At 58.1% G+C, this 21,662-nt stretch overlaps 1 protein-coding gene across 1 annotated transcript; it reads left to right on the top strand.

The window, feature by feature from the left end:
- Window positions 1-32: 32 nt before the first annotated feature.
- ATXN7L2 (ataxin 7 like 2) lies at window positions 33-18,188 on the top strand. Its single transcript, XM_030561093.1, has 11 exons — window positions 33-165; window positions 6,089-6,157; window positions 7,444-7,548; window positions 9,280-9,484; window positions 10,487-10,797; window positions 11,893-11,975; window positions 12,643-12,887; window positions 13,192-13,384; window positions 13,732-13,853; window positions 15,662-16,508; window positions 18,094-18,188. The coding sequence occupies exons 1-11, from the start codon at window positions 33-35 to the stop codon at window positions 18,106-18,108; spliced, it is 2,328 nt and encodes a 775-aa protein (XP_030416953.1). The 3' UTR covers window positions 18,109-18,188.
- Window positions 18,189-21,662: the final 3,474 nt, after the last annotated feature.

Raw genomic sequence — 21,662 nt, 5'->3', positions numbered from 1 at the left:
GGCGGCGGGGGGCGCGCGCTCCCGCGGCGGTGATGGCGGTGCGTGGACGCGCGGCGGCGGCGGCAGCAATGGCCGCTGTGGATCGGCGGCTGCCGAGCCTCGATGACTTCGCGGGGCAGAGCTGGAGCGCCTGGGTGGAGAGGGCGGGGCCGCCCGCCGAGCCAGGTGAGGGGCCGCGCGCGCCGCCCGGGGCCGGGCCTGCGGGGCGCGGGGGCCAGGGCGGGGAGCGGGCAGCCGCCGCCGCCGTCCGGCTCCGCACCCCCGCCCGCCGCCCGCCTCGAACAAAGGAGCCACGGGGTCCTAGCGCCGCCTTCGCCTGGTGCGCCGCCGGGTCCTAGCGCCGCCGGGTTTCCCCGATCCCCCCGAGATCCCGAGCACCCTGGATCCCTGAGCCCGTGGGATCCCCCGGATCCATTATGAGATGCTGGGCATCCCGCAATCCCCGGACCCCACTGGATCTCCTGTTGATCAGCTGCACCCCCCAACACTACTGGATCCCCTGTAATCCCATGTATGTATGTCCAAAGCATCCCATGATCCCTGACTCCACGGATCACCCATGATCCATTATGTGTGTTCTGAGCATGTATCATTTCATGACCCCACTGGATCCCCTGCGATCACTGATCTGTTTTGTATGTGCTTAGCATGGTGTGCATGCTGTGATTCCCCAACCCTGCTGGATCCCCTTTTATCCCTTATGTGCATCCTGCGCATCCCCTGATTGCAGACCTCACAAGATCCCCCAGGATCCCCAAATCTTGATCCACTAAATCCTGCTATTATCCTTGAGAGCTCTGATCCTTTCTTTGGATCCTGACCACATAGATTCCCGATCCCACTGGATGCTCTCTGTGATCCCTACTTGCCTGACCTTCTCTGTAGCCTCTGAAAGCAGATTCATCCTGTGATCCATAAAAACAACAAGGAGTCCGGGGGCACCTTAAAGACTAACAGATTTATTCGGGCATAAGCTTTCGTGTGTAAAAAAAACCCACTTCTTCAGATGCACGGAGATCCTTCTCACCATTTCCTGCCCAACAGATCCCACCATGATATTTGTCCTCAGCTCCCTAGCCCCCCTGATCCTCTGCACTCTGTGATGCCTGTCCTCCGTTTGCCCAGCTGTCCCTTGCACCCAACACTTGTGACCCCACGTTGGCCTTGATTCCTCACAAACGCATGCCCTCGTAGCTCCTTGCTTCTGATGTCTCCTCTCCCTGCCCTGTCACCCCCTGAACTTTTCACTTGAGCCCCTGAATCTGGTCCTCCTCCATCCCATGCACCGTGATTTTTCCCTGACCCCCTGCATTATCCCTGACCTTTGAACCCACAGCATAGTGTGCCCTGAAACTGATCTCCCGACCCAACTCCAGAGTCTCTCATGGTCCTCTGACCCTCCCGGGATCCTCTCCTCCACTGGATTGCCCTGCAGACCTGAACTTGATCATGTTCCCCTTGCACTAGGATCCTCGTGCCCAGGAGACGTGTCTCCTCTCTCTGCTTTTCTCCCTCTGATCCTCTCCGCCTTCCTTCCCAGCTGCTGGCCCCTCTCCATTTACCTTTCCTTTGTGGCTACTGCCCATTCCCCCTGTCCCTCAGTGCACAGGGGTAGAACTGGGTGTGATACCAAGGGTCAAGGTGGGTTCTCCATCACATGACCTTTGCCCTTCCTGAACCTGGTCTCTGAGCCTTACCAAGCCTGATCTCCTGCCACGCCCCCATCCTGCTCTGACCCCTACTCCCCTAAGCCTGGACCTCTGCACTCTCAACCCCTGCATCCTGCCTCTGTTCCACTTGCTCCAGCCACTTCACCATCCCTCTGAGCCCTCTTTCCTCCCATGCTGCTCTTCACTCCCATGTTGTTCGCTCCCTCACTCCCGCCCTCTGCCCTCTTTCCCCAGGGGGATGGAGCTGATAGCTGTCTCTTGAGACTTTTGCCCTAGAAATCTCAGGAGTTGTTCAGAAGCATCAGCATTTTGGGGGGGATCATTTGATTTCTCCAGCACAGTCTGACGCTGGACTCTGGAAAGGCCCTGGAAGTGGGGGAGCGGAGGCTGGTGGAGCTGTCCCTGGTGACGCTTCTTACACTGTGGAGCAGTGTCCCTTCCCCCTCCATTATCTTTCCCTTGCACTAGATGTAGTTAGAGCATCGTGCTTCCTGATCTACTTAGGGCTCCGGCAGAGTTTGCATAATGACTCCTGTGTTTTCAGGGATTTATAGCTGGGCTGTGAAGCAAATTCCCTTTACAGACAAGTTCATGCTGTCGGCTAAGTTCTTTGCTTGTAGATTGAAAATGGTACAGCAGTGAGAGCTGGAGAAAGCCTTGTTAGTTTTTATCTAATCTTTCCTCCTGCTGGGTGCAGTGCAGGAATCTCCCCCTCGTGGGTTTGTCCTGGCTGGCCTGAACTAACTCACACTGTGGCGTTTAACAGCCATGCAACTTTTTGCAAGTTGTTGCTTTATAAAAATATGCAGTTTCCCTTCTCCAAGGCTGTTCCTTGCTGAGAGCCTGTTGGTGTTTCCCCCTGAGATTGGGCCATGGATTTGCCCTGGTTGGCTTTAATTTCTAGGATCATTTTCAAATCTACTTTTTAAAAAGCGTTGTCTGGGTTTAGTGCCAGAAGGAAATGACAGCGCCGGGAGAAGGGCGAATGCTTTATTGCCTCATTGATGCCTGCATCAGAGCGCAGCCTCATCCTGCAAACCACTGCTTTGTGAGAGTCGGTCCATGTTTTGAGCTCTGTCTACAGCGGGTGCGTCCTGCCCAGGCAAGTGCAGGCTGTGGTGTCTGGCTATTGGATGCAGAGAGAGCATGGTGGAGTGAAGAAAGCAAGGCCCTGAATGTCAGGACTTGTGAACCTGGCTCTGCTGTTGTGTGATAATGGGCAGGTTAGCCGCTTCAGGCCCAGTTTCCCATGGGGCTTGCTGAAGTTTCGTTGTGTGGGGATGCCTGGGTGAAAAGCGCCAGAGAAGGGCACAGTGGGGAGGAGAGGGTTGTGAATCCTGTTGTTTGTGTGTAGCATGCAGAGGTCCAGAGGTGGTCAGGACTCTGGGAGCTGCCTGGATATACACTAAGGCCATGTCTACATCTAAAATTTTGCAGCGCTGGTTGTTACAGCTGTATTAGTACAGCTGTATAGGGCCAGCGCTGCAGAGTGGCCACACTTACAGCAACCAGCGCTGCAAGTGGTGTTAGATGTGGCCACACTGCAGCGCTGTTGGGCGGCTTCAAGGGGGATTCCGGGACCGAGAGAGCAAACCGGGAAAGGAAACCAGCTTCGCCGCGGTTTGCTCTCTCGGTCCCGGAGCCAGCCAGCAAACCGCAGGGAAGGAGACCTGCTTGCTCGGGGTTCCGGGACCGAGAGAGCAAACCGGGAACGCCGCGGTTTGCTCTCTCGGTCCCGGAGCCAGCCAGCAAACCGCGGGGAAGGAGACCTGCTTGCTCGGGGTTCCGGGACCGAGAGAGCAAACCGGGAACGCCGCGGTTTGCTCTCTCGGTCCCGGAGCCAGCCAGCAAACCGCGGGGAAGGAGACCTGCTTGCTCGGGGTTCCGGGACCGAGAGAGCAAACCGCGGCGAAGCTGGTTTCCTTTCCCGGTTTGCTCTCTCGGTCCCGGAACCCCGAGCAAGCAGGTCTCCTTCCCCGCGGTTTGCTGGCTGGCTCCGGGACCGAGAGAGCAAACCGCGGCGTTCCCGGTTTGCTCTCTCGGTCCCGGAACCCCGAGCAAGCAGGTCTCCTTCCCCGCGGTTTGCTGGCTGGCTCCGGGACCGAGAGAGCAAACCGCGGCGTTCCCGGTTTGCTCTCTCGGTCCCGGAACCCCGAGCAAGCAGGTCTCCTTCCCCGCGGTTTGCTGGCTGGCTCCGGGACCGAGAGAGCAAACCGCGGCGTTCCCGGTTTGCTCTCTCGGTCCCGGAACCCCGAGCAAGCAGGTCTCCTTCCCTGCGGTTTGCTGGCTGGCTCCGGGACCGAGAGAGCAAACCGGGAAAGGAAACCAGCTTGATTACCAGAGGCTTCCTCCTTCCACGGAGGTCAAGAAAAGCGCTGGTGAGTGTCTACATTGCATTACCAGCGCTGGATCACCAGCGCTGGATCCTCTACACCCGAGACAAAACGGGAGTACGGCCAGCGCTGCAAACAGGGAGTTGCAGCGCTGGTGATGCCCTGCAGATGTGGACACTCTCAAAGTTGCAGCGCTGTAACTCCCTCACCAGCGCTGCAACTTTCTGATGTAGACAAGCCCTAAGAGTCAGTTCTTGCCCTGACACAGGTACAGCTGACCTAGCCCAGCTAGACAAAGGATGGGAGACTGGAAGAACTGTCTGCCTCATCTCATGGGGGGAACTGAGGCATGGAGAGATTATGTGACTCGCTCAGAATCACACAGGGAGTCTTTGGGGAGCAGGGGAGTGACCCAGATCTCCCGAGTCTCAGTCTGGCGCTTTAGCCACACCACCACCAGTTTTGGAGCTGCAATAACCAGGTGCATCAGCTCCAACACGTACGTCCACAGTGGATTCTTTTTCCGCCCCTAAAGAATTTAAATTAGTCCCAGCTCCCTCCCCCACCAGAAATTCCCAGCCAGCCCTGCTTGCAGGTGGCGTTCAGACAGCACCATGGGGCTGATTCGAAGGGATGTTTGGAATCCTGGAGCTAGCGTGTTTGCCCCTCGCACCCCGTTGTGTGTGCAGCGCCTGGGTGTGGCAGGGTGGGGGCCACGCTGCTCAAGCAGCTGGTTTGTGGCACAACCCCAAGGTGTTCATGGGGGGAGGAGGGAGTGGTGGGATGCTACTCGTGCCCAGGAGACGTGTCTCCTCTGTCTGCTGTTCTCCCTCTGATCCTCTCCGCCTTCCTTCCCAGCTGCTGGCCCCTCTCCATTTACCTTTCCTTTGTGGCTGCTGCCCATTCCCCCCGTCCCTCGGTGCACAGGGGTAGAACTGGGTGTGATACCAAGGGTCAGGGTGGGTTCTCCATCACTGGTAATTTGGAAATCAAGACGGGATGGCTCTCTGCTGTAGGGGTGGTTTGGGGGCAGGTCTCTGGCCTGCACTATGCTGGGTGTCAGGCTGGATTGTCACATGGTCCCTTCTGGCCTTGGAATCTATGAGCTCAAGGAAAGGAAAATGTCCCAACATGTGGAATCTGCTGGACCCCACTCCCCCCTTGCAGATCCACTTGGCTGGGGGATCATGTCCCAGGGGTGGTAGGGGCAGTCCCAAAGCTCAGGACTCTTTGAGCAGGTCTGGGCTAAGCCCTGGAGAATGATGCTGGGGACAGATTAGTGATTCCGATTTCCAGCTGCCCTGGCTGAGCACATTGGCTGTCGAGATGGTCAGCAGGGAAAGAGCGAGCCCTCCAGAAGTGAGTTCTAGCAACCTGGAAAAAGTCGGAATAAGAGTGTCCCCAAAGGGAGCTCTTCTGGAATAGTACTGCCCTTGGAATAACTTCCCCATGTAGACAACCTTGAGCAGGGGCTGCCTTTGGCGACACGCCTGTGGGAGGTCCCCGGTCCCGCGGATTCGGTGGCACGGGACCTCCGCAGGCGTGCAGCTGAAGGCAACTTGTCTGCTGCCCTCGCGACGACCGGCAGAGCGCCTCCCGTGGCTTGCCGCCCCAGGCTCGCGGTTGGCGTGCTGGGGCCTGGAGCCGCCCCTGACCTTGAGTCCTGCAGGGTCCACTAGGGCGAGCAGAGAGGTTGTCATGGTTTGCAGGGAAAGGAGCTGCGCTAAAGGCCTTTCACAGACCCAGACAAAGACCCCTTCTCTGCCCCGGGGCCGCATCCTGGTTCCACCCCCACCTGTCATGTGGCAAATGGTCCATTGATGGTGCTGTTTGCATGTCCTGCTTGATTCAAGGAGGCCAAACAGGAGATTCCCTGAGACCAAGGCCCTGCACCTTGTTAACTGACTGATTCTTAGGGCTCCTCAGTCTGTTGGCAGCTTGGCGACCTGCCATCCTCCCACTTTGCAAACAATGCCCCCGCCCCCAGCCTGTAGGGAGCAGGCTCTCTTGGCTTCTGGGTTAGAGGGCTATGGGGCTCAAGGAAGGGTCCTGACTGTTGGTGATGGGGCTGATTTTCTCTAGCAGGGTCTGAGGTGGAGGAGAGCAGCAAGAATGGCAGCAAGAAAGTGGATGCAATGACACTCATTAAGGAAGGTAAGAGCTCATCCAGCTCCTTCCAGCTCAGAAAGCTGCCTGATTCTGTAGTGGGCATGATCTGTTCCTTTGGCGAAGGCTCTTGTTATCTGTGACGCCGGGGGCGGGGGATGGTTAGCACAGGAGCTGTTGTGAATTTGGCATCAGCGGGAAACTTTGTGGCCCTGCTCATGGGTTGAGGCTGTCAGCACCATTTCCTTTCGCCTGGGCCATTCAGACTGGTCCAACGCTGTCTGGCCCTCTCAGAGGAGAGAGCTGCTAAATAGCCGACACAGCAGGATCTACTCCTGCTCCTAGCTGCAACAGCTCCTCTTGGCTGTGCAAACCACGTCCCCTTTGGGTGGAAATGGGCTTCAGTGCATAGAGCAAACGCGGGACAAACTTCAACCCAGGCTGTGCCTCTCTGGCCTCGCGCACTGTGGAGCTCTGCAGAGCTGGCCTGGAGCCCAAGCACAGAACGTGGCTGGTGAGGGCTATGCTCTTCAGGGACCCCCACATCCCTTGCAAGGTTGGTGTAGCTCCAGCATTCCTGGCCTGACTGTTCCCCAGCTTCACCTGGCAGCCCAGGGCCTCGATCTCGGTTGCTGCAAGGGAGGCTCCCGCAGACATTGAAAGCTGGCCCAGTGCTCTGTAATCCCCCCTAGCCTCACACCAGGCAGCCCTGCGATCCAAGTGGATGAACCCGAGAAACCTAGCATACCATATAGCCCTAAGTCAGTCGCTTTGACCCAGTCACACTCGGGGCGGGGGCAGCTTGAGGGCCACAGGCTGTCCCCCAGTTTAAGGCTTGGGATGCAAGGTTTTGGAGCCCCTGGTGAGGCCCTTGTCTCTGGATTGTTTGTGCAGCGCACTCATAAACCGGACACCAAGGTGCCATAGCCCCAGCATCCTCACGGGTGGCAGCTGCCCCTCCTCCATGCCAGCTTGCCCTGAGGGACCTTCTCCAGGGCTGAGTGGGGATGTCAGGCCCCATGACCCATTTGACCTTTGGCCTCTACTTGTGGTGTTGGCAGCTGTCCTGTGTCTAGTGAGATCTGAGACCCACCATGCTCATTTCACACAGGCCGTGAACAGCCATTGGCTGGCAGCAGGGCTGAGCTATGCTGGGTTTGAGCTGGAGCCCCTGTGGTCTCTCTTTGGGGAGCGAGGACGTGACTGTCCATTCGCATTGGTTACAAAAGATGGGTTTCCTTAGGCGTGTCTCTTGGCCTGGGCAGCCACAGCCCCACCAGGCCGCAGGGGGCCCTTCGTGGCCTCTCCCTTACCGCTGTCTCTTGCCCTGGCAGACATGTCTATCTTTGGGCACTGCCCAGCCCACGACGAGTTCTACCTGGTGGTGTGTAACCACTGTAGCCAAGTGGTCAAGCCTCAAGCCTTTCAGAAGCACTGCGGTAAGCCGATTGACTGTCCGGGGTGAGGTCAGCAGCTGGGCCCCTTCTGCAGCCGGCCGGGAATGGGGACCTGGTTCTATTCTCCTCCCCGCGTTCTCTGGGCCCTCGGGCACCAATCTCGGAGTGGCTCTGGAATGACAATTCTGCTGGTGTCCCGGCCACAGCTGCTGTGTTCGAGATTGAGCTTGGGGCACAGGGGTCCAGAGGGAAGGCTCTGCCTCCTCCGTCTGCAATGGGGAGAGAAATGCTGCAGAGGCAGCAGCATGGGGCTGTGCAGGAAGCCGCAGGCCACCCAGGCTACCCACCAGCTGCACTTGGTCTTGTTTTGTGATGTGACTCGTACGTGCCCTTCGCCCTGGCCTCGCAGCCCTAATGCTGCCTGGTGCAGAGGGGCAGCCCCAGGGGGTGAAGGTCTAGGAGAGAAGCCCCCTGCACTCACTGTTGTGGGGCTGGGCCTGGCTCCCTGCTCTGGGCATCGTGATTGGGTGTAGGGGGTCGCAACGCCATGCAGGTGTGGCCTGGCCATCATGATGTGGGGTGGCCAGGTCACACTTGGGTGAGTGATATTGTGAACTAGCGCATGCCCATGAGAGAGGGGCAGCCGGGCCAAACCTGAGTGACGCTGTGACCCCCCGTGCCAGTCTGCAATGCCTGTGGCGAGCCAGACCTGGCCCCACAGGACAAGAGCTGCCACTATGGGGAGAGTGTGGGGTGGGCTTGCTCTCTGGGCTGGGAGAAGTGTATGTTTGCCTAGGGCCTGGGAACCCGCTTAGATCCTTCCCATGACTCGCCAGTGGGTCAGGACCCACCATTTGGGAAACGCTTTCTTAGGGGGACCTTCAAAAAGCATCCTTGAGCTATGAGTTGGCAGCTTGTTTCCCATCCCAGCCGTCATTCTCTGTCCCGCCGCACCTGGAACAATCCCACCCTCTCCTCCACAGCAGGAGCTGTCTGCTGCTGGGATGCCCCCGGCAATCAGTGGCAAGGCGAGAGAGTGTGGAGGAGCTACCTCTGGCATCCTGGAAAGGACCGGTGGGGGGGCTGGGCAGGGAAGAGCAGCATAGAGAGCCATGTTCCTGGGGTGGGCAGAGCAAGGAGTGCCTGGCTGCTCTGCCTGGCCTGGTTGGGTGGCTCCCAGGTTCTGGTGCTGGGCATGGTTCTCCAGGGGCCTGCAGGGAGGTGGAGTGGAGCAGCCTGTTCGGGACCCTGCCACTGCACTGGGGTGTCGAAGGGCCTGATAGCTGTTGGCACGTGTTGGACCCACTGGGGTCTGTTGGGCCAGCTCCAAAACACAGGGTTTTGCAAGCAAAGGTGATGTACAAGGCAGCTCAGGCTGCTAGAGTGAGGGGGTTGCCTGTTGGGCTGAGCACAGGCCCAGGAGCCAGGACTCCTGGGTTCTTAGCCAGCACTGCTGCTAAATTTAGACAAGCAGGCTGGAGATGGGAAAAGTGGCGTTGCCCAGGCTCCACCCCAGGCCAGCTGGATGGTTCTGTTAAAATGATCAGCAGTGAGATGACTGTTGCTATTTCAGTTGTCGTCATTAGCCTTCAGAGTGAACAACACGCTGAGATGAACGGGGCCATTCCTGTGGGGCTGGCCTGGCTGCAGACTCAGGCAGCCCTTGGTGCCTTTCCCCCGGGGCGTTGGAGAGCAGTGTGGGCTGTCCCCCTCCTCTGATGGGCAGGGCTTCATGTGCACACGTCACTGACAAGGCCTCCCCCTCCCCCACAGAAAGACGTCACGGACCTCTCAGCAAGCTCTACGCCCGGGCGCAGGCGTCTGCCAATGCCCAGAAGTGCCATGCGGTCAACGGGCAGCCCCCTGCCTGCGGGGGCCATAGCAGTGCCAAGGCCTCGCGGGAGAAATCACAGAGCTCCCGCAGTCGGGCCCAGCACCTGCCTGAGAGGCCAGACAAGGCGCAGAAAGACAACCTCTGGTGAGTGGGATGGGGCAAAGGGGGAGCCTGCACTCACGTGGTGGGGGGGGGGGTTGGCTCGACACAGAGGGGTTGAGGGGAGCCTGGCTCCACTCTCATGTGGGTGTAGGGGAGCCTGTGCTCTTCTGATGTGAGAGGGGTTGGGGGGCAGCCCCACTCTGGGGAGGGGACCCTGCTTTCTTGTGCAGGGAGGAGGAAGGGGGGCGATGAAGAGAGACGTGGGAGAAGGGGAAGTAGGGGAAACCACTCCCTGCTCATACACCGAGGGACAGAGAACCCCACTCTGATATGGGTGGAGGGGGTTGGAGAAGCCCCACTGAACTCTGACAAGGGGGGAGGGGCCTCAGGGAACCCCCAGCTGGCTCTGACGTGGGGAAGGGGATGAAAGGAGATGTGCTGGGGAAGGGGGAGCCCCACCCCACTTTGTTGGGCTCAGGAAATGCACTGCTCTGGCTGTGTGGCGGGGTCTCAGTGGAGACTGCACCTTTGCCCCCGGCTGCCTGGGCCTCAGTGGATGGAGGCATTTCCAGAGCAGGGTGTCGTCTCCCTCTGTGCGTGCCGGGGCTTGCTCATCGGGACTGTGCTCAGGAAGGATGGCAGACCCAGCCCAATGGGCCCCTCCGAGGAGGGGCAGGGGAATGAGAGCCCTGGACTAGCTCAGCCAGCCCCAGCCCCTGCCAGTGCTTGCACCTCCCATTCAGCCCAGTCACCGTGGCTGGTTGGACTGGTATCTGCATGCGACACAGGGGTAGCCCGAGGTCCGTGGCAGGCCGGAGCATATGCGCCCACAAGACTGGTGGGCAGCAGGCCCAGTCCAGGGGCTCAGAAGGATAGCCCAGAGTCCAGGTCTCACAAGCCCAGAGCACCTGCCCCAGGATGTGGCTCAGGGGCTGGGACCTGGCCCAGACGGGCCTCAGTCACCCTCTGCTGCTAGGGAGGTTAGCAGCTTTCGCTAGCTCATTCCCTGGCTGAGCTCTCAGAGCCTGTCCCTTCTCCTTCCAGTTTGTTCATGCCGGTGGTGAACCTGGAGAAGATTTCCAGCCTTCCCAAGCCGGATGGACACGGCATCAAGGTGCCCCCGAAGACTGCTGCTGCTTCTGTCTCCGGGCAGCCGCCTGCCAGCTCCAAAGAGCCCATGGGGAAGCTGTCCCTGGCAGTGTCGCCCAAAGAGCCGCTTGTGCCAGCCAAGGCAGGAGGCGACTCCGTTGTGCCCGCCGATGGTCTGGACAGGAAACCAGAGAGCACCTCTGCCTCAGGGGAGAAGGAGCCGGGCGCCAGCAAACCGCCTCCCAAATCCCACAAGAAGATGGCGCGTGAGTCCTGCTGTTCCTCCTTCGCTGCCTGGTGGGGATGATGCTGAATCAGGCCAAGGTGACAGCTGGACAGGGCGGTTAGGTGGTGGCGACTCAGCAGTCCTGTGCGATGATGCAGCTGCGTGGCTCAGGGCTGGCTGTCAGCCGTGATCGCTTAGTGGCTTAATGCAGCCTCTCTCCTTGAGCGAGGAGGTGTGGGAGGTGGGCTCTTCTCTGCCCCATGGGCAGGGATCCTGGCATCTCCATTTCTCTCCTGCAACACACACACCAGCTGAGCCTCTCCCTTCCCAGCCCAAGGAGCGCTCCCCTGGTTGGAGCCCAGGAAGAGTGAGAAGGCCACCAGCCAGATCCTGGGACTCTTCTAGTGCCTGTATAGCCCTAAAGAGCTGCATGCAGCTAGGGGACTGTCTGCTGGGTCCCATGACAGAGAACCTGGGCCAGTGCCTCAAACCTAGAACTGGGACTCAGGCCATCTGTGTCCCAGTGCCCTGCCACTGACCCACTGTGCAGACTTGGGCGAGTCACTTAAATGCTCAGTGCCTCAGTTTCCCCATCTGGACAATGAGACTAACACTGGAGCTTGTGAGGCTGAAGGAGCTGTTCGCAGTGTTCAGAGATCCCATTGCGTGTCTTTGCATCTCCTGCACTCGCCCAGCTCTGCTATAGTTGGGGTTCGGGGCATTTTAATCCACCCTGGAAGCCCATGAAAAGCTTTCCATTCATGCCCCGTTCAGTAAGCCCCAAACTCCACCTTGCTTTGTAATAACAGATCCTAAGGAGTGGGCCTCATTTCTCAAGGGGAAGGTTTTATGTAGCACCTGCTGCAGTTGTATCTGAGCTCCGCCCCACGGCAAAGAGCATGAAAATAGAGGCAAGAAGCAAGATTTCCCCTTTTGAAATGGCGAGAACCTCCCAGCACAAAAGCTTGTTCCAACAGTCAACCAAAGCTCCAGGCCAAACACAGGGATCTTAGGAAGTTTGGCAAAGACTCTAAAGAGCAGAGTGAGCTCAGGGGATTCAGCCAGGCTCTGTCACCGTGCCCAGTAACTGCTGCTTTCACCTCATGCATCTCAGCTCTGTCTTTCTGCCCTGCAGGGAAGGAGTGTGATTTGAACAGGCAGTGTGGAGTTGTGAATCCTGACACCAAAAAGATCTGCACCCGGCTGCTGACTTGCAAGGTACTGGCATGTGTGAGATTGTTTCCTGGTAGAACAGTAGGAGGCGGGGTGAGTTCAGGTCCCCCTACAGCCCAGCTGGAGGTTGAAGGGCTCTGCAGGAGGCTGCAGACTGATGTGCCCACTGGGGAAGAGAAGCGTTTGCTGTTGCATGGCTGTAAAGTGCCACTTTGTGAAGGTCTAATCCAATGGTTCTGAACCTATTTATCATTGTGGGCCGCACATGCAGCTCTCTGTGTTATGTGGGCCACATCCACACAGTATATATACTACCTGTACGGCCCTGAGGATGTTACATGGGCCACAGCTGTGCGCTGATGGGGGTGCAAGCAGCCCACGGGCCAAGGGTTGAGAGCCACTGCTCTAGTCCATTGGAGGAGAAGGGGGTGGGAGATGTAGTGCTGACTGGCTCCAGGAGGCCCCCATGGACTAGAGACACCGCTTCATCTCATGGCTTAGCGGCATGCATGCAGTCAGGGAAATGTGGAGCCTCGGGCCTCTGCTCCAAACACAGGCTTGGGAGGCCCAGGAGAATCTCCACTAGCTGAATTAGTAAGAGGGTCTGTAGCTCCTGCGAGCCTCTAGGCACAGGGGGGGTTCCCATGGAGGTCTGATGGCATCCTGTGGTGAGCCGGGGCTGTGACGCTCTCCCCTCCTGCCCTTTTCACAGATTCACTCCGTGCATCAGCGCCGTGAGGTGCAGGGCCGGGCAAAGGACTTTGACGTCTTGGTGGCGGAGCTGAAGGCCAGTTCCAGGAAGGGGGAATCCCCCAAGGAGAAGAGCCCAGTGAGGAAGGAAGTGCTCCCCGACCGACTCTCACAGGAAGCCTCCTCTGGGGCGCAGACCTCCGTGGTTCTACCCAGCACTTCCCCTTGCCGAGCAAAGCAGCCGCACTCCCACTGTGCACTTCCCAGGTAACGCAGCAGCAGGGAACCTCGGGTTTGCCTCCAGCTACCACCTGTGTGTGTCAGTCTGGGCAGATGCACCTGCCCTAGCATAGGAAGGGGTGCTGTGCAGGTGCCTCTCTCGGGCTGGCCTCTTGCATCTTCCCCATGCAGGGATCCCAGCAGAACCAGGCCCCAGTGGGGACCGTCTGCCCTTTCCAGCAGTGCCTCTGGCACATAGATCCCCCCTGGCCTAACCCCATCCCTCTGCAGCTTTAACCTGAAGGCCCCCAGCAACGGCAGCTCACACTCTTCTGCCTCTCATTGGGTTCAGGTCCAGGGTTTCCTCAGAGAGCGACTCGGAGGAGCCGTCCACGACCTGTGGCGACAGAGACCCCGGGCTCTACCCCTTTCCCGTGCCCAAGGGCAGTAGCCGGGTATCGAGTGACGAGAGCGAGGATGACATGGCTGAGGAATCCCACAGGCTGGACTGTCATTATGCAACACGGCCACCACGGCCTCAGGCGGTGAGTGCTTTACGTGAGGTAGGGTGGGTCTCTGCCCATCTCTGTGCGAAGACCAGTGCCCCTGCTGGCACTGGGGACAATGATCTGTCCAGTGATTCTCAGGCCAGTTTGTCAGCATCCTGCTCCCACAGAGGAACTTGGATCTCACAGTCCAGCTGGTACCCATGCAGAGTTGCCACGTTTGGGGCAGGGAAGGAGATGAGGGGTTGAGGACTCAGCGGACAGTCCATCCTCTCTGCCATGCTATGGGCTGGGCTCCTGACCAACGGCAGGGGGCTGCTGTGTGGTCTACAGGGGTCTCAGCCTCCCTGATGGCTCTTTTCCCCTCCTCTCTTAATCTCAATCAGTTCTGCACCTTCGGAAGCCGCTTGGTCAGCCCCGGGTGTTACGTGTTCAACCGACGGCTGGACCGATTCTGCTCAGCCCTCAGCTCCATGCTGGAGAGACACCTCAGCTCACACATGTGGAAGTGAGTGTCCCGCTGGGGGAGGCAGCGCCTGGACCAGGGTGGGGCAGGTGTGTCTGCGCCTGGCCCAGGCAGTGGGGGTGGGGTGCTTGGGAGTGTGGGAGGAAATCGTTCCCAGCTCACATGCTGAGATGAGAGACTGCCTGAGTGGCATCTGCCCCTGCTCAGCTCCTGTGGGGGTTGCCTTCCCTTGTGGTGGGGACAGCTGAGCACTGAGCTGGACGGTTGGCAGTTCCCAGTCCAGCCACTCCACTCTCCAGTCAGCTTCCAGAGGGTGGGGTGAACATTAGCACCTCTGCCTCCCATCCTCGGCCTAGTGCCGGGGTTGCATTGGATGCGATTGGCCTTCAGTCTGTTGGGAAGCCCATGCAGTGTGGGCAGAGAAAACGCATGGTAAGATCTCCAGCCGTTCATGGGGGAAGCTCACCCTACATGCACGAGGGGGTGTCATGACCCCGTTATTGTAACCCAGGCCAGGGGAGCTGTGGCAGGCTGCAGAGGAAGCCTTGGGGGACCCAAGGAAGCACTGAGGAGGCAGTTTTCAGGAAGGGAAGTCAGCTGATGTGTCAATCACTTTTGTTCCTTTCAGCTTTGCTAAATTTAGAGGGTGGCTTCTATTTCAGTCTGTACGGTAATGCCTGCCCCTGCCCGCCTTCCCTTCTGCCTGCAGTGGGAGCAGCAGGTGGGATCCCTCCATGCCCTTCAGGGCATCTGGGGGAGCGAGAGAGGATGGCCATTGTGAGCAGAACCCCAAATAGAGTGGTAGCATGTTAAGAGATTACAGCAGGCACTGAGGACACCTGTGTTCTATTTGTAGCTCAGTAACTGACTTACTGAGTGACCTGAGCCAGCCTCTTTACTGCTCTGTGCCTCAATTTCCCCATCTATATAACAGGGGTGACATCCCCAGTCTGTTGGGGGAGCTGATGCTGGACTAGCGTTCTGAATGTGCTTTGAGATCTCAGCAGCAGGGAATACTAAGTGCAGGATCCTTATAAAGTGCTTTGCCAGGAACGTAAATAATTCCTATTAACATTTATCGAGCTGGTTAACACCTCCCTGGCCAGTTACTACCCCACACTCCCAAATCCCCACCACCTGCAGTGATGCTAAGTCCCGGCTTTCCTGAGCAGGTGGGGCTGGAGCACAGGGCTTGATGCACAGCCCTGATAGACAGGTGCATGGGAGAGACAGCCGGGGATCGGAGGGGGAGGAAAGAGCTCTGACGGGGTCAGAGTAGGGAGGAGATGGGTGGGGACTAGAGGAGGAGGCTTCTTGGGACTGGAAGGGCAACGGGGCCAGGGGAGAGGTGGGACATGGCCTGGGATCAGATGGGAGAGGTGACAGCCTGGGGTTGGATGGGGGAAGGGCAGGTGGTGGGGCATGGGGGAGGCAGCCTGGGATCTAATGGGTGAGGAGGCTGGCAGAGGTTGGAGACAGCCTGGGATTGGATAGGAGAAGGGCAGGTGGATGGGGCATGGGGGGAGAATGCCCAGGATTGGATGTGGGAGAGTCCAGTGATTGTATAGGGGCAGGGCAGGGGGGTGGGGAGTGCTGGGAGAGAGCCTGGGATCAGATGTGGGAGGGGGCTGGCAGGCGCTGGAGATCAGGTGGAGGAAGGGCAGGGGGTGGGGATGAGGGACATGGCCTGGAACAGATGAGGGAAGGGCAGGTGGGAGAGATGGGTGGGGGACAGCCTGGGATGAGATGGGGGAGAGGCTGGGGGCGGGATTTGTGGGGTGTCGTTTAAATAAGCAGCAGCCCCTCCCCCCACCTTTCTGATTCTGCTTCTGCTTCATTGGCCTCACCAGGAAGATCCCTCCAGCCGCCGACCCCCAGCTGCACCCAGCCCCGTCGCCCGCCGGCCCGGGCTCCTCTACATCCAGCACTTCCCAGATTGGCAGCTCCTTGCTGGCATGCAGCCTTCCCCACGGCACCCCTGGGAGGACCTCCTTGTCCTGTACAGCAACAGCCGCCAGGGAGTGCCGCGGCCACCCCAGCCTGAGCTACACGGTGGGCTCGCCTCACGCCGCGGCCGCCTGCAGCCAGTCGGACTGCACAGGCGGGAGCCAGTCCATCACCTCCCCGCTCCCGGCCAACACCCCTTCGCCATCCTTCAGCAAGTTGCCTTCCACCAAGGCCAGCAAGTCCTCCAAAGCCAAGGAGCTGGCGGGCGGCGGGGAGCCAGAGGCCTCGGCCCGAAGGCGCAAGCAGCCTCTGGGCGCCGCCACTGGCCCCCCGTACAAACGGACCTGCCTCCTGGACCCAGGCAAGGGCAAGGTGGCCGGCTGCCAGGTCCCCCACCCACCTGCAAAGACCAAACCCTCCCTGGGCTCCCCCTCTACCGCCTCCCTCAACGGCACTATCTCGCCAGGCTCCAGAGTCAAGCGGGCCAGCCACCTGGACTGCAGGGCTCCCAGCCACCCTCAAGTCAAAGCCTCCCAACTGGAGAACCGGGGCTCCCCCCTGAATGGGCCGAAAGCGCTGCAGGCCAACTGCCTCTCGGACGAAGAGGCCAAGAAGCGCAAGAACACGGCCACCTACTGCAGGCCAGTGAAGGCCAAGCACCCGGCTGCCGCCTCCGACTCAGGCTGCGCTGTGCGGAGGAAGAAGGCCGTCGCCTCGCTGGGCTTCGAGGAGAAGCGGAATGCACTGAAGGTACCTGTTTCCTCCCCCTCCACCCCCCCACTGCTATGCACCCCCACAACGGGCTGATCTTCCTGCCCTGCCCACCAATGCAGTGGGCCTTTGGGTCTCCCCATGCTGCTCTGTCATCCCCCTCACCCCACAGCAGTTCTTTTCCCAAAGTCCCCCTCCCCATCCTCGTGGCTGCGTCCTGGGGTCTGTGGCGCCTTCCCAGATGGACACGGTGGTTCATGGGGCCCTTCTGAGCTCTGCGGGGCTGGACCAGGCTACAGAGGTCTGAGCAGAGTGGACACAGGGAGTCGCTGCCACAGGATGGAAGCCCCTGCCCTGGGGCACTGCCTGGCAAGCTGGCTCCTTGAAGCCCAGCCAGCTGGCAGCTCATCCCCAGGCCACCAGACAGTACAGATCCCCAGCAGGAGACGGGTTAATAGGACTGTGGATACGTGCAAAGTGGTCTGTATTCCAAGCACTCTTTGGAGGTGTCACATCCCCAGTGGGTGGCGCTGTTGGGAGTTGGCTGGGGAGGTACCCACAGCTGCTCCCTCCCAGCAGGGGCTCAGGCTGAGGACAGCCAGCAGGACATGCTTTTTCCAGTAGGATTTGCTGTGGAATTGAGGCAGAGGCCTAGCCTTGCTGGAGCTTGCAGCACTGCAGAGAATGGTCCTGGGCTGGTGCTGGCTGTTGGGAAGGATTGTGGCCTCTCCTAACAGGAGGCTTGTAGGTCACGGCTGGTGTGAAATGGGTACACGACCGGTACCCCCTAGTCTGGGGGACTGTGGGGTGAGAACAGGGCTGATCAGCTGCTGAACTCTGCCAAGAAACAGTTCTCTTCCCACCTCTGCCCTAGACTTGCTGGGCCTCAGTTTCCCCGTCTGTAAAATGGGGAGAATGATCTTGACCTGATTTTCAAGGGCTGTGAGCTTTGATGTGCTGATCTGCTCTGAAAGGTGAAACATCCCCCGTGTACTCAGCCAACCTGCTTTCTGGCTGTGTTCATCACAGCTGCTGGCTTCTTGGTGTCATTACGTTTCTACTGCTTGTGACTCCCATTAGCCCTGCAGGGCAGAGTCTATTCCTGTTAGACCTGTGGGGCCAGCCAGGCCACCAGAAAGTCTATTCTTTTTTGTGCATCAACGGAATCAGTCAGTGACCTCTGTGAAATCCCGCGAGGGGTCACTTAACTTGGCCTGTCGAACCTTTATTACTGATGATGTGCAACAAAGACAGAGCCCAGGTGGATTCTCAGGTCCCTGGGGAAGTTTGTGGGGTAGGGAATCACCTTTTTATGGGAGGGGGCACATTCGCTGGGAAGTCACAGATCTGAACAGGGGCCACGCGATGGCATTTCCAGCAGCACAGGGCATGCTGCACTTCTCTGAAGGGCTTCGGCACTGAGAGCTCTTATTCAGCTATTCAGCTGCAAACACAAGAGTGTGTTTTATTATAAGTAGACGCCAGTCAGACACAGCTCTTGGGCTCCTGACAAGTCGCCCTAGTCCCTGAGCCCCTGCAGCGGGGGAACATTGGCCCTCCACACTCATCTGTTCTGCTCCTTTGTTCTTCTGTGCTGACCCCCTGTCCTCTTGTCTCCTTGCAGTCGAAAGCGCATTAACAAGCAAGTGCCTGTGCGATGCAGATGGAGCCATTGGTTCTAAGGACTGGGAGGCCCTGGGTTGGATTCAGAGGCCACTGCTTTTTATAACTTTATATTATTTTTTTTAAAAGAAAAAAAAACTCTATAAAAATACCTCAAGACTCTTTTCCTGTTCTGTTGCTGCTAAAAAACCCGAACGAACAAAATCCCAAGGGGGAAAAAAAATCCAGACGCAAATCCGATCCACATCTGGGAAGAGGTTTGAAGTGGATGGACTGGACTGAGGAGGCAGCCGCACAGCCGGGCTGGGATATTTATAAGAATTATTATTGCTGTTTTTGTTTCTTTTTAAAAAAAAGAAAAATCAGTATTGAAAGGGTGGTTTGGCCTGTGGCTTTCAGCGTGGGGGAGGGGCAGGTGCCCCCTCCTGGCAGGGCCAGGAAGCGGATTTTCCAGCCAGCTACATGTGGGGGTGGATCCCTCTGCAGGCCGTGCCCTGGTGTGCATGTCATCGCCCATTGCTGCTAGTGTTCTGACATATTCCTGGTGCATGGGTGGCTCCCCCCGCTGGCAGTGCCCTGACATTTAGGCACTTACCTTCTCCCAAAGCTGTGCTTAGTGGCGCAAGCATTTTCGCTACTCTGGAATGGGGCTTATGTCAGGATCATGCAATGTTCACGCCGGTCCTTTAGTGCAAAGTCCTCTGTTTTTCTGATTCCCTTTGCTGCTCATGTGCCTGGCCCGATCTCTATCTCAGTGCCCCCTTCCTGTTTTAACCCTGGTCAGCGACTGGCACCCAGTGAAGTGGTTGTGTGATAGACAGGAATACCCCACCCCAATGGGTCAGCCCTGAACTGGCACCCATGTTCTTGTCTAACTCTACTCCAGCTCATGGCTTCGTTTGTGAAGATTACTACCTTGCACTGTCCTTAGAACCAGAAGGGTGGCTTGAGCCAGTCGTGGTGTGGCTGAGAATCGTATTTGCTGCTTGGCCAATGCTGTGCTGGTCCTACCCCCCAAGTCTATTATTAGGACTTATTTGTTGTATTGGGCTAATGGCTCAAGGCCCCGACGAGCTGAGCATTGTACAAATCCATGGTCGGACACAGTCCCTGCCCCAATCTTAACTAGACAAAGGGTGGGGTGGAAAACAGGCACAGAGACGGTAAAAGTGACTTGCCCAAGGTCATCCAGCAGCCAAGTGGCAAAGCTGGGAATAGGCCCAAGGCTCCTGACCCCCAGTCCAGGTCCTTTGTCCAGCTGCCTTTTTTCCCCCTCTTCCAAGAAAGCTGGTTAATGTCGGATCTGTAACTTGATGGTGAGATCCTGGGGAAAGGCTGTAGGGCTCAGCGGCAGCTCCAGGCACCAGCGCAGCAAGCACGTGCCTGGGGCGGCAAGCTGCACGGGGCGCCCTGCCGGTCTCTGCAAGGGCGGCAGTCAGCCAGCCTTCGGCGGCAATTCGGCCGAAACCATGGGACCGGGGACCTCCCACAGGCGCGCTGCGGAAGGCAGCCTGCCTGCCGTGCTTGGGGCGGCAAAAAAGCTAGAGCTGCCCCTGGCAGGGCTGGCTTCTTTCAGCTGGCATTCCAAGGAGAGCCCAGACAGGCGGTTTGGAGAGAGACCCTTTTCACTTTAAACCGGCTGGGACTGGGTGCCTGGCAGTGGTGACTTAGGTGCCTCAGGCTAATGTTTGTACAGAGCCTAGCAGAATGGTCCATAACTAGGGCTCCTGGGCACTACAGTAATACATGTCTCTGTTTGGCTCAAGCTGTGCCTCCCAATCTGTCCTGTTTTCAGCCATGTCGTGTCCTGCTGTCTCCCAGCTATTGGATCCTTCCCCACCAGTCTTTCACTGACATGTTTAACTACACTGCAGTGTGGACACAATGAGCTTTTCACTGCAGTGTATCGCTACACGTCCCTAGACGCTGCCGACACTGGTGTACAGTGTAGACATCAATCCGCTCTCCCCAACCCCAGCTCTCAATTCTAGCTCCTGTTCCCTCTGCATTCACATCACGCAACTTTCTCCTCCAGGCTGCCTGGACCCAGCCAGAGGGGTCACTGAGAGCATAGAAGACAGGCTCCTTGCTCTCAGTTCGGGCACCCTGGCTGGGCCTCGGCATGACCCACAGCAACCCAGAACTGCACTTGCAGGGAGAGTGCTTGTGAGGCCCAGCCTGGAGTGGACCCAGTGCAGCCAGAATCTTTGGAGAACTGAACTGCAAAAATCAAAGTTTTAGCTGAGCAAGTGCAAACCACAATTTTTCAGATGCTCATAACGTGGCCAAATATGGGCAGATTTCTCCAGGGATGGCAAAAGGCACATCTCTAACATCCTGTCAAACGTCAAGTCCCTGTCCCAAAGCAGGAAGTCGCTAGAGCTTTCCAAAGAAAAGAGGACCAGAATTTTTAACACGGGAAAAACAAGGTATTTTTCACTAGTCTTCATCTCAGAAGCAGCTGAACTGTTTTGGCTGAAATCCTCCATCATCCCCCACAAAAATCAGCTTGGAGCAGACACCTAGCATGTAAATTTTTAGCCCAATTGGTTAAAGTTTGGCAAAGTTATAAGCAACTGAAAATAGGCTTTTATAATGGGAAACGTCCAGCAACCTGAATGGTAGGCGCCGCTGCCAGCCCTGCGCATGAGAACAGCAGCCCTTCTGCTGCGAAAGTGAGGAAAGGCCTGTCTGGAGCAGGCCTGCAGGAAGCAGTCAGCTGATCCTTGCCCAGAAATGGGCAGGCAGGGGAGTGGTTTAGAAAAAGCCCTCAGCATCCAAGTGGGAGGGGTGTCCGTGACCAGATCCTTCTTCGTGGAGTTTCCCCAGCCTCATTCTGCTAGCCATAGGGCAGCAGAGCGTGCCCATGGGGCAGGCCCAGGAGCCCTGGGCAGTGTCCCTGTGTGGGAAGGCTGAATTCATGCTGCTGGGGTGTGGGCCTGGGTCTCAAATGCCCATGGAGTTGCCTCTTTTGGAGTCCCGGCCTATGTTGGCTGCCAGCCGGCACAGCAGGGAACCAGCCCCAGAGAGATGCCAGCCCAAAGGGGTGATGGGGCTTTGGCTTCCAGGCTGACTGCCCTCCTAGAAGATGGATTGTGCCCCATGAACCCAAAGGGAGGTGGTCAAGGCTTTTGGGAGAAAATAGAGTGACTTACGGAGGGGGAAAGGAGGAAGGTACCCCTGCTCCACCATTAGGATTTCAGTTAGGGTGACCAGACGTCCGGATTTTATAGGGACAGTGCCGCTTTTTGAGTCTTTTTCTTACATAGGCTCCTATTACACCCCCATCCCAATTTTTCACATTTGCTGTCTGATCACCCTAATTTCAGTCCTCCAGATCCTCCCACGAGCCCCACAGGATCCCTCTAGCTCCGCCCTCCCTCTCCCCTCTGGCCCCGGCCCCTCCCTTCCTCCCTCTGCTCCTCCTTCTAGCTCCACCCCTCCCTCTCGCCTCTGGTCCCTCCCCCTCCCAGCCACCCCTCCCTCTGCTCCTCTCTCTAGCTCCACCCCTCCCTCTCCCCTCTGGTCCCTCCCCCTCCCAGCCACCCCTCCCTCTGCTCCTCTCTCTAG

The sequence above is a fragment of the Gopherus evgoodei genome, chromosome 4 (assembly GCF_007399415.2).
Source record: "Gopherus evgoodei ecotype Sinaloan lineage chromosome 4, rGopEvg1_v1.p, whole genome shotgun sequence".
NCBI classification, from domain to species: domain Eukaryota; kingdom Metazoa; phylum Chordata; order Testudines; family Testudinidae; genus Gopherus; species Gopherus evgoodei.
Note: the sequence above shows the minus strand (reverse complement) of the source record. Positions and strands in the feature narration are given on the sequence as shown.

Excerpts from the sequence above, each read along its gene's own strand:
- ATXN7L2 (XM_030561093.1), top strand. The coding sequence starts at position 33 with ATGGCGGTGCGTGGACGCGCGGCGGCGGCGGCAGCAATGGCCGCTGTG. Across the intron at positions 9,485-10,486 it reads GCGCAGAAAGACAACCTCTG|TTTGTTCATGCCGGTGGTGA; the intron begins GTGAGTGGGATG and ends TTCTCCTTCCAG. Across the intron at positions 13,385-13,731 it reads GGCCACCACGGCCTCAGGCG|TTCTGCACCTTCGGAAGCCG; the intron begins GTGAGTGCTTTA and ends AATCTCAATCAG.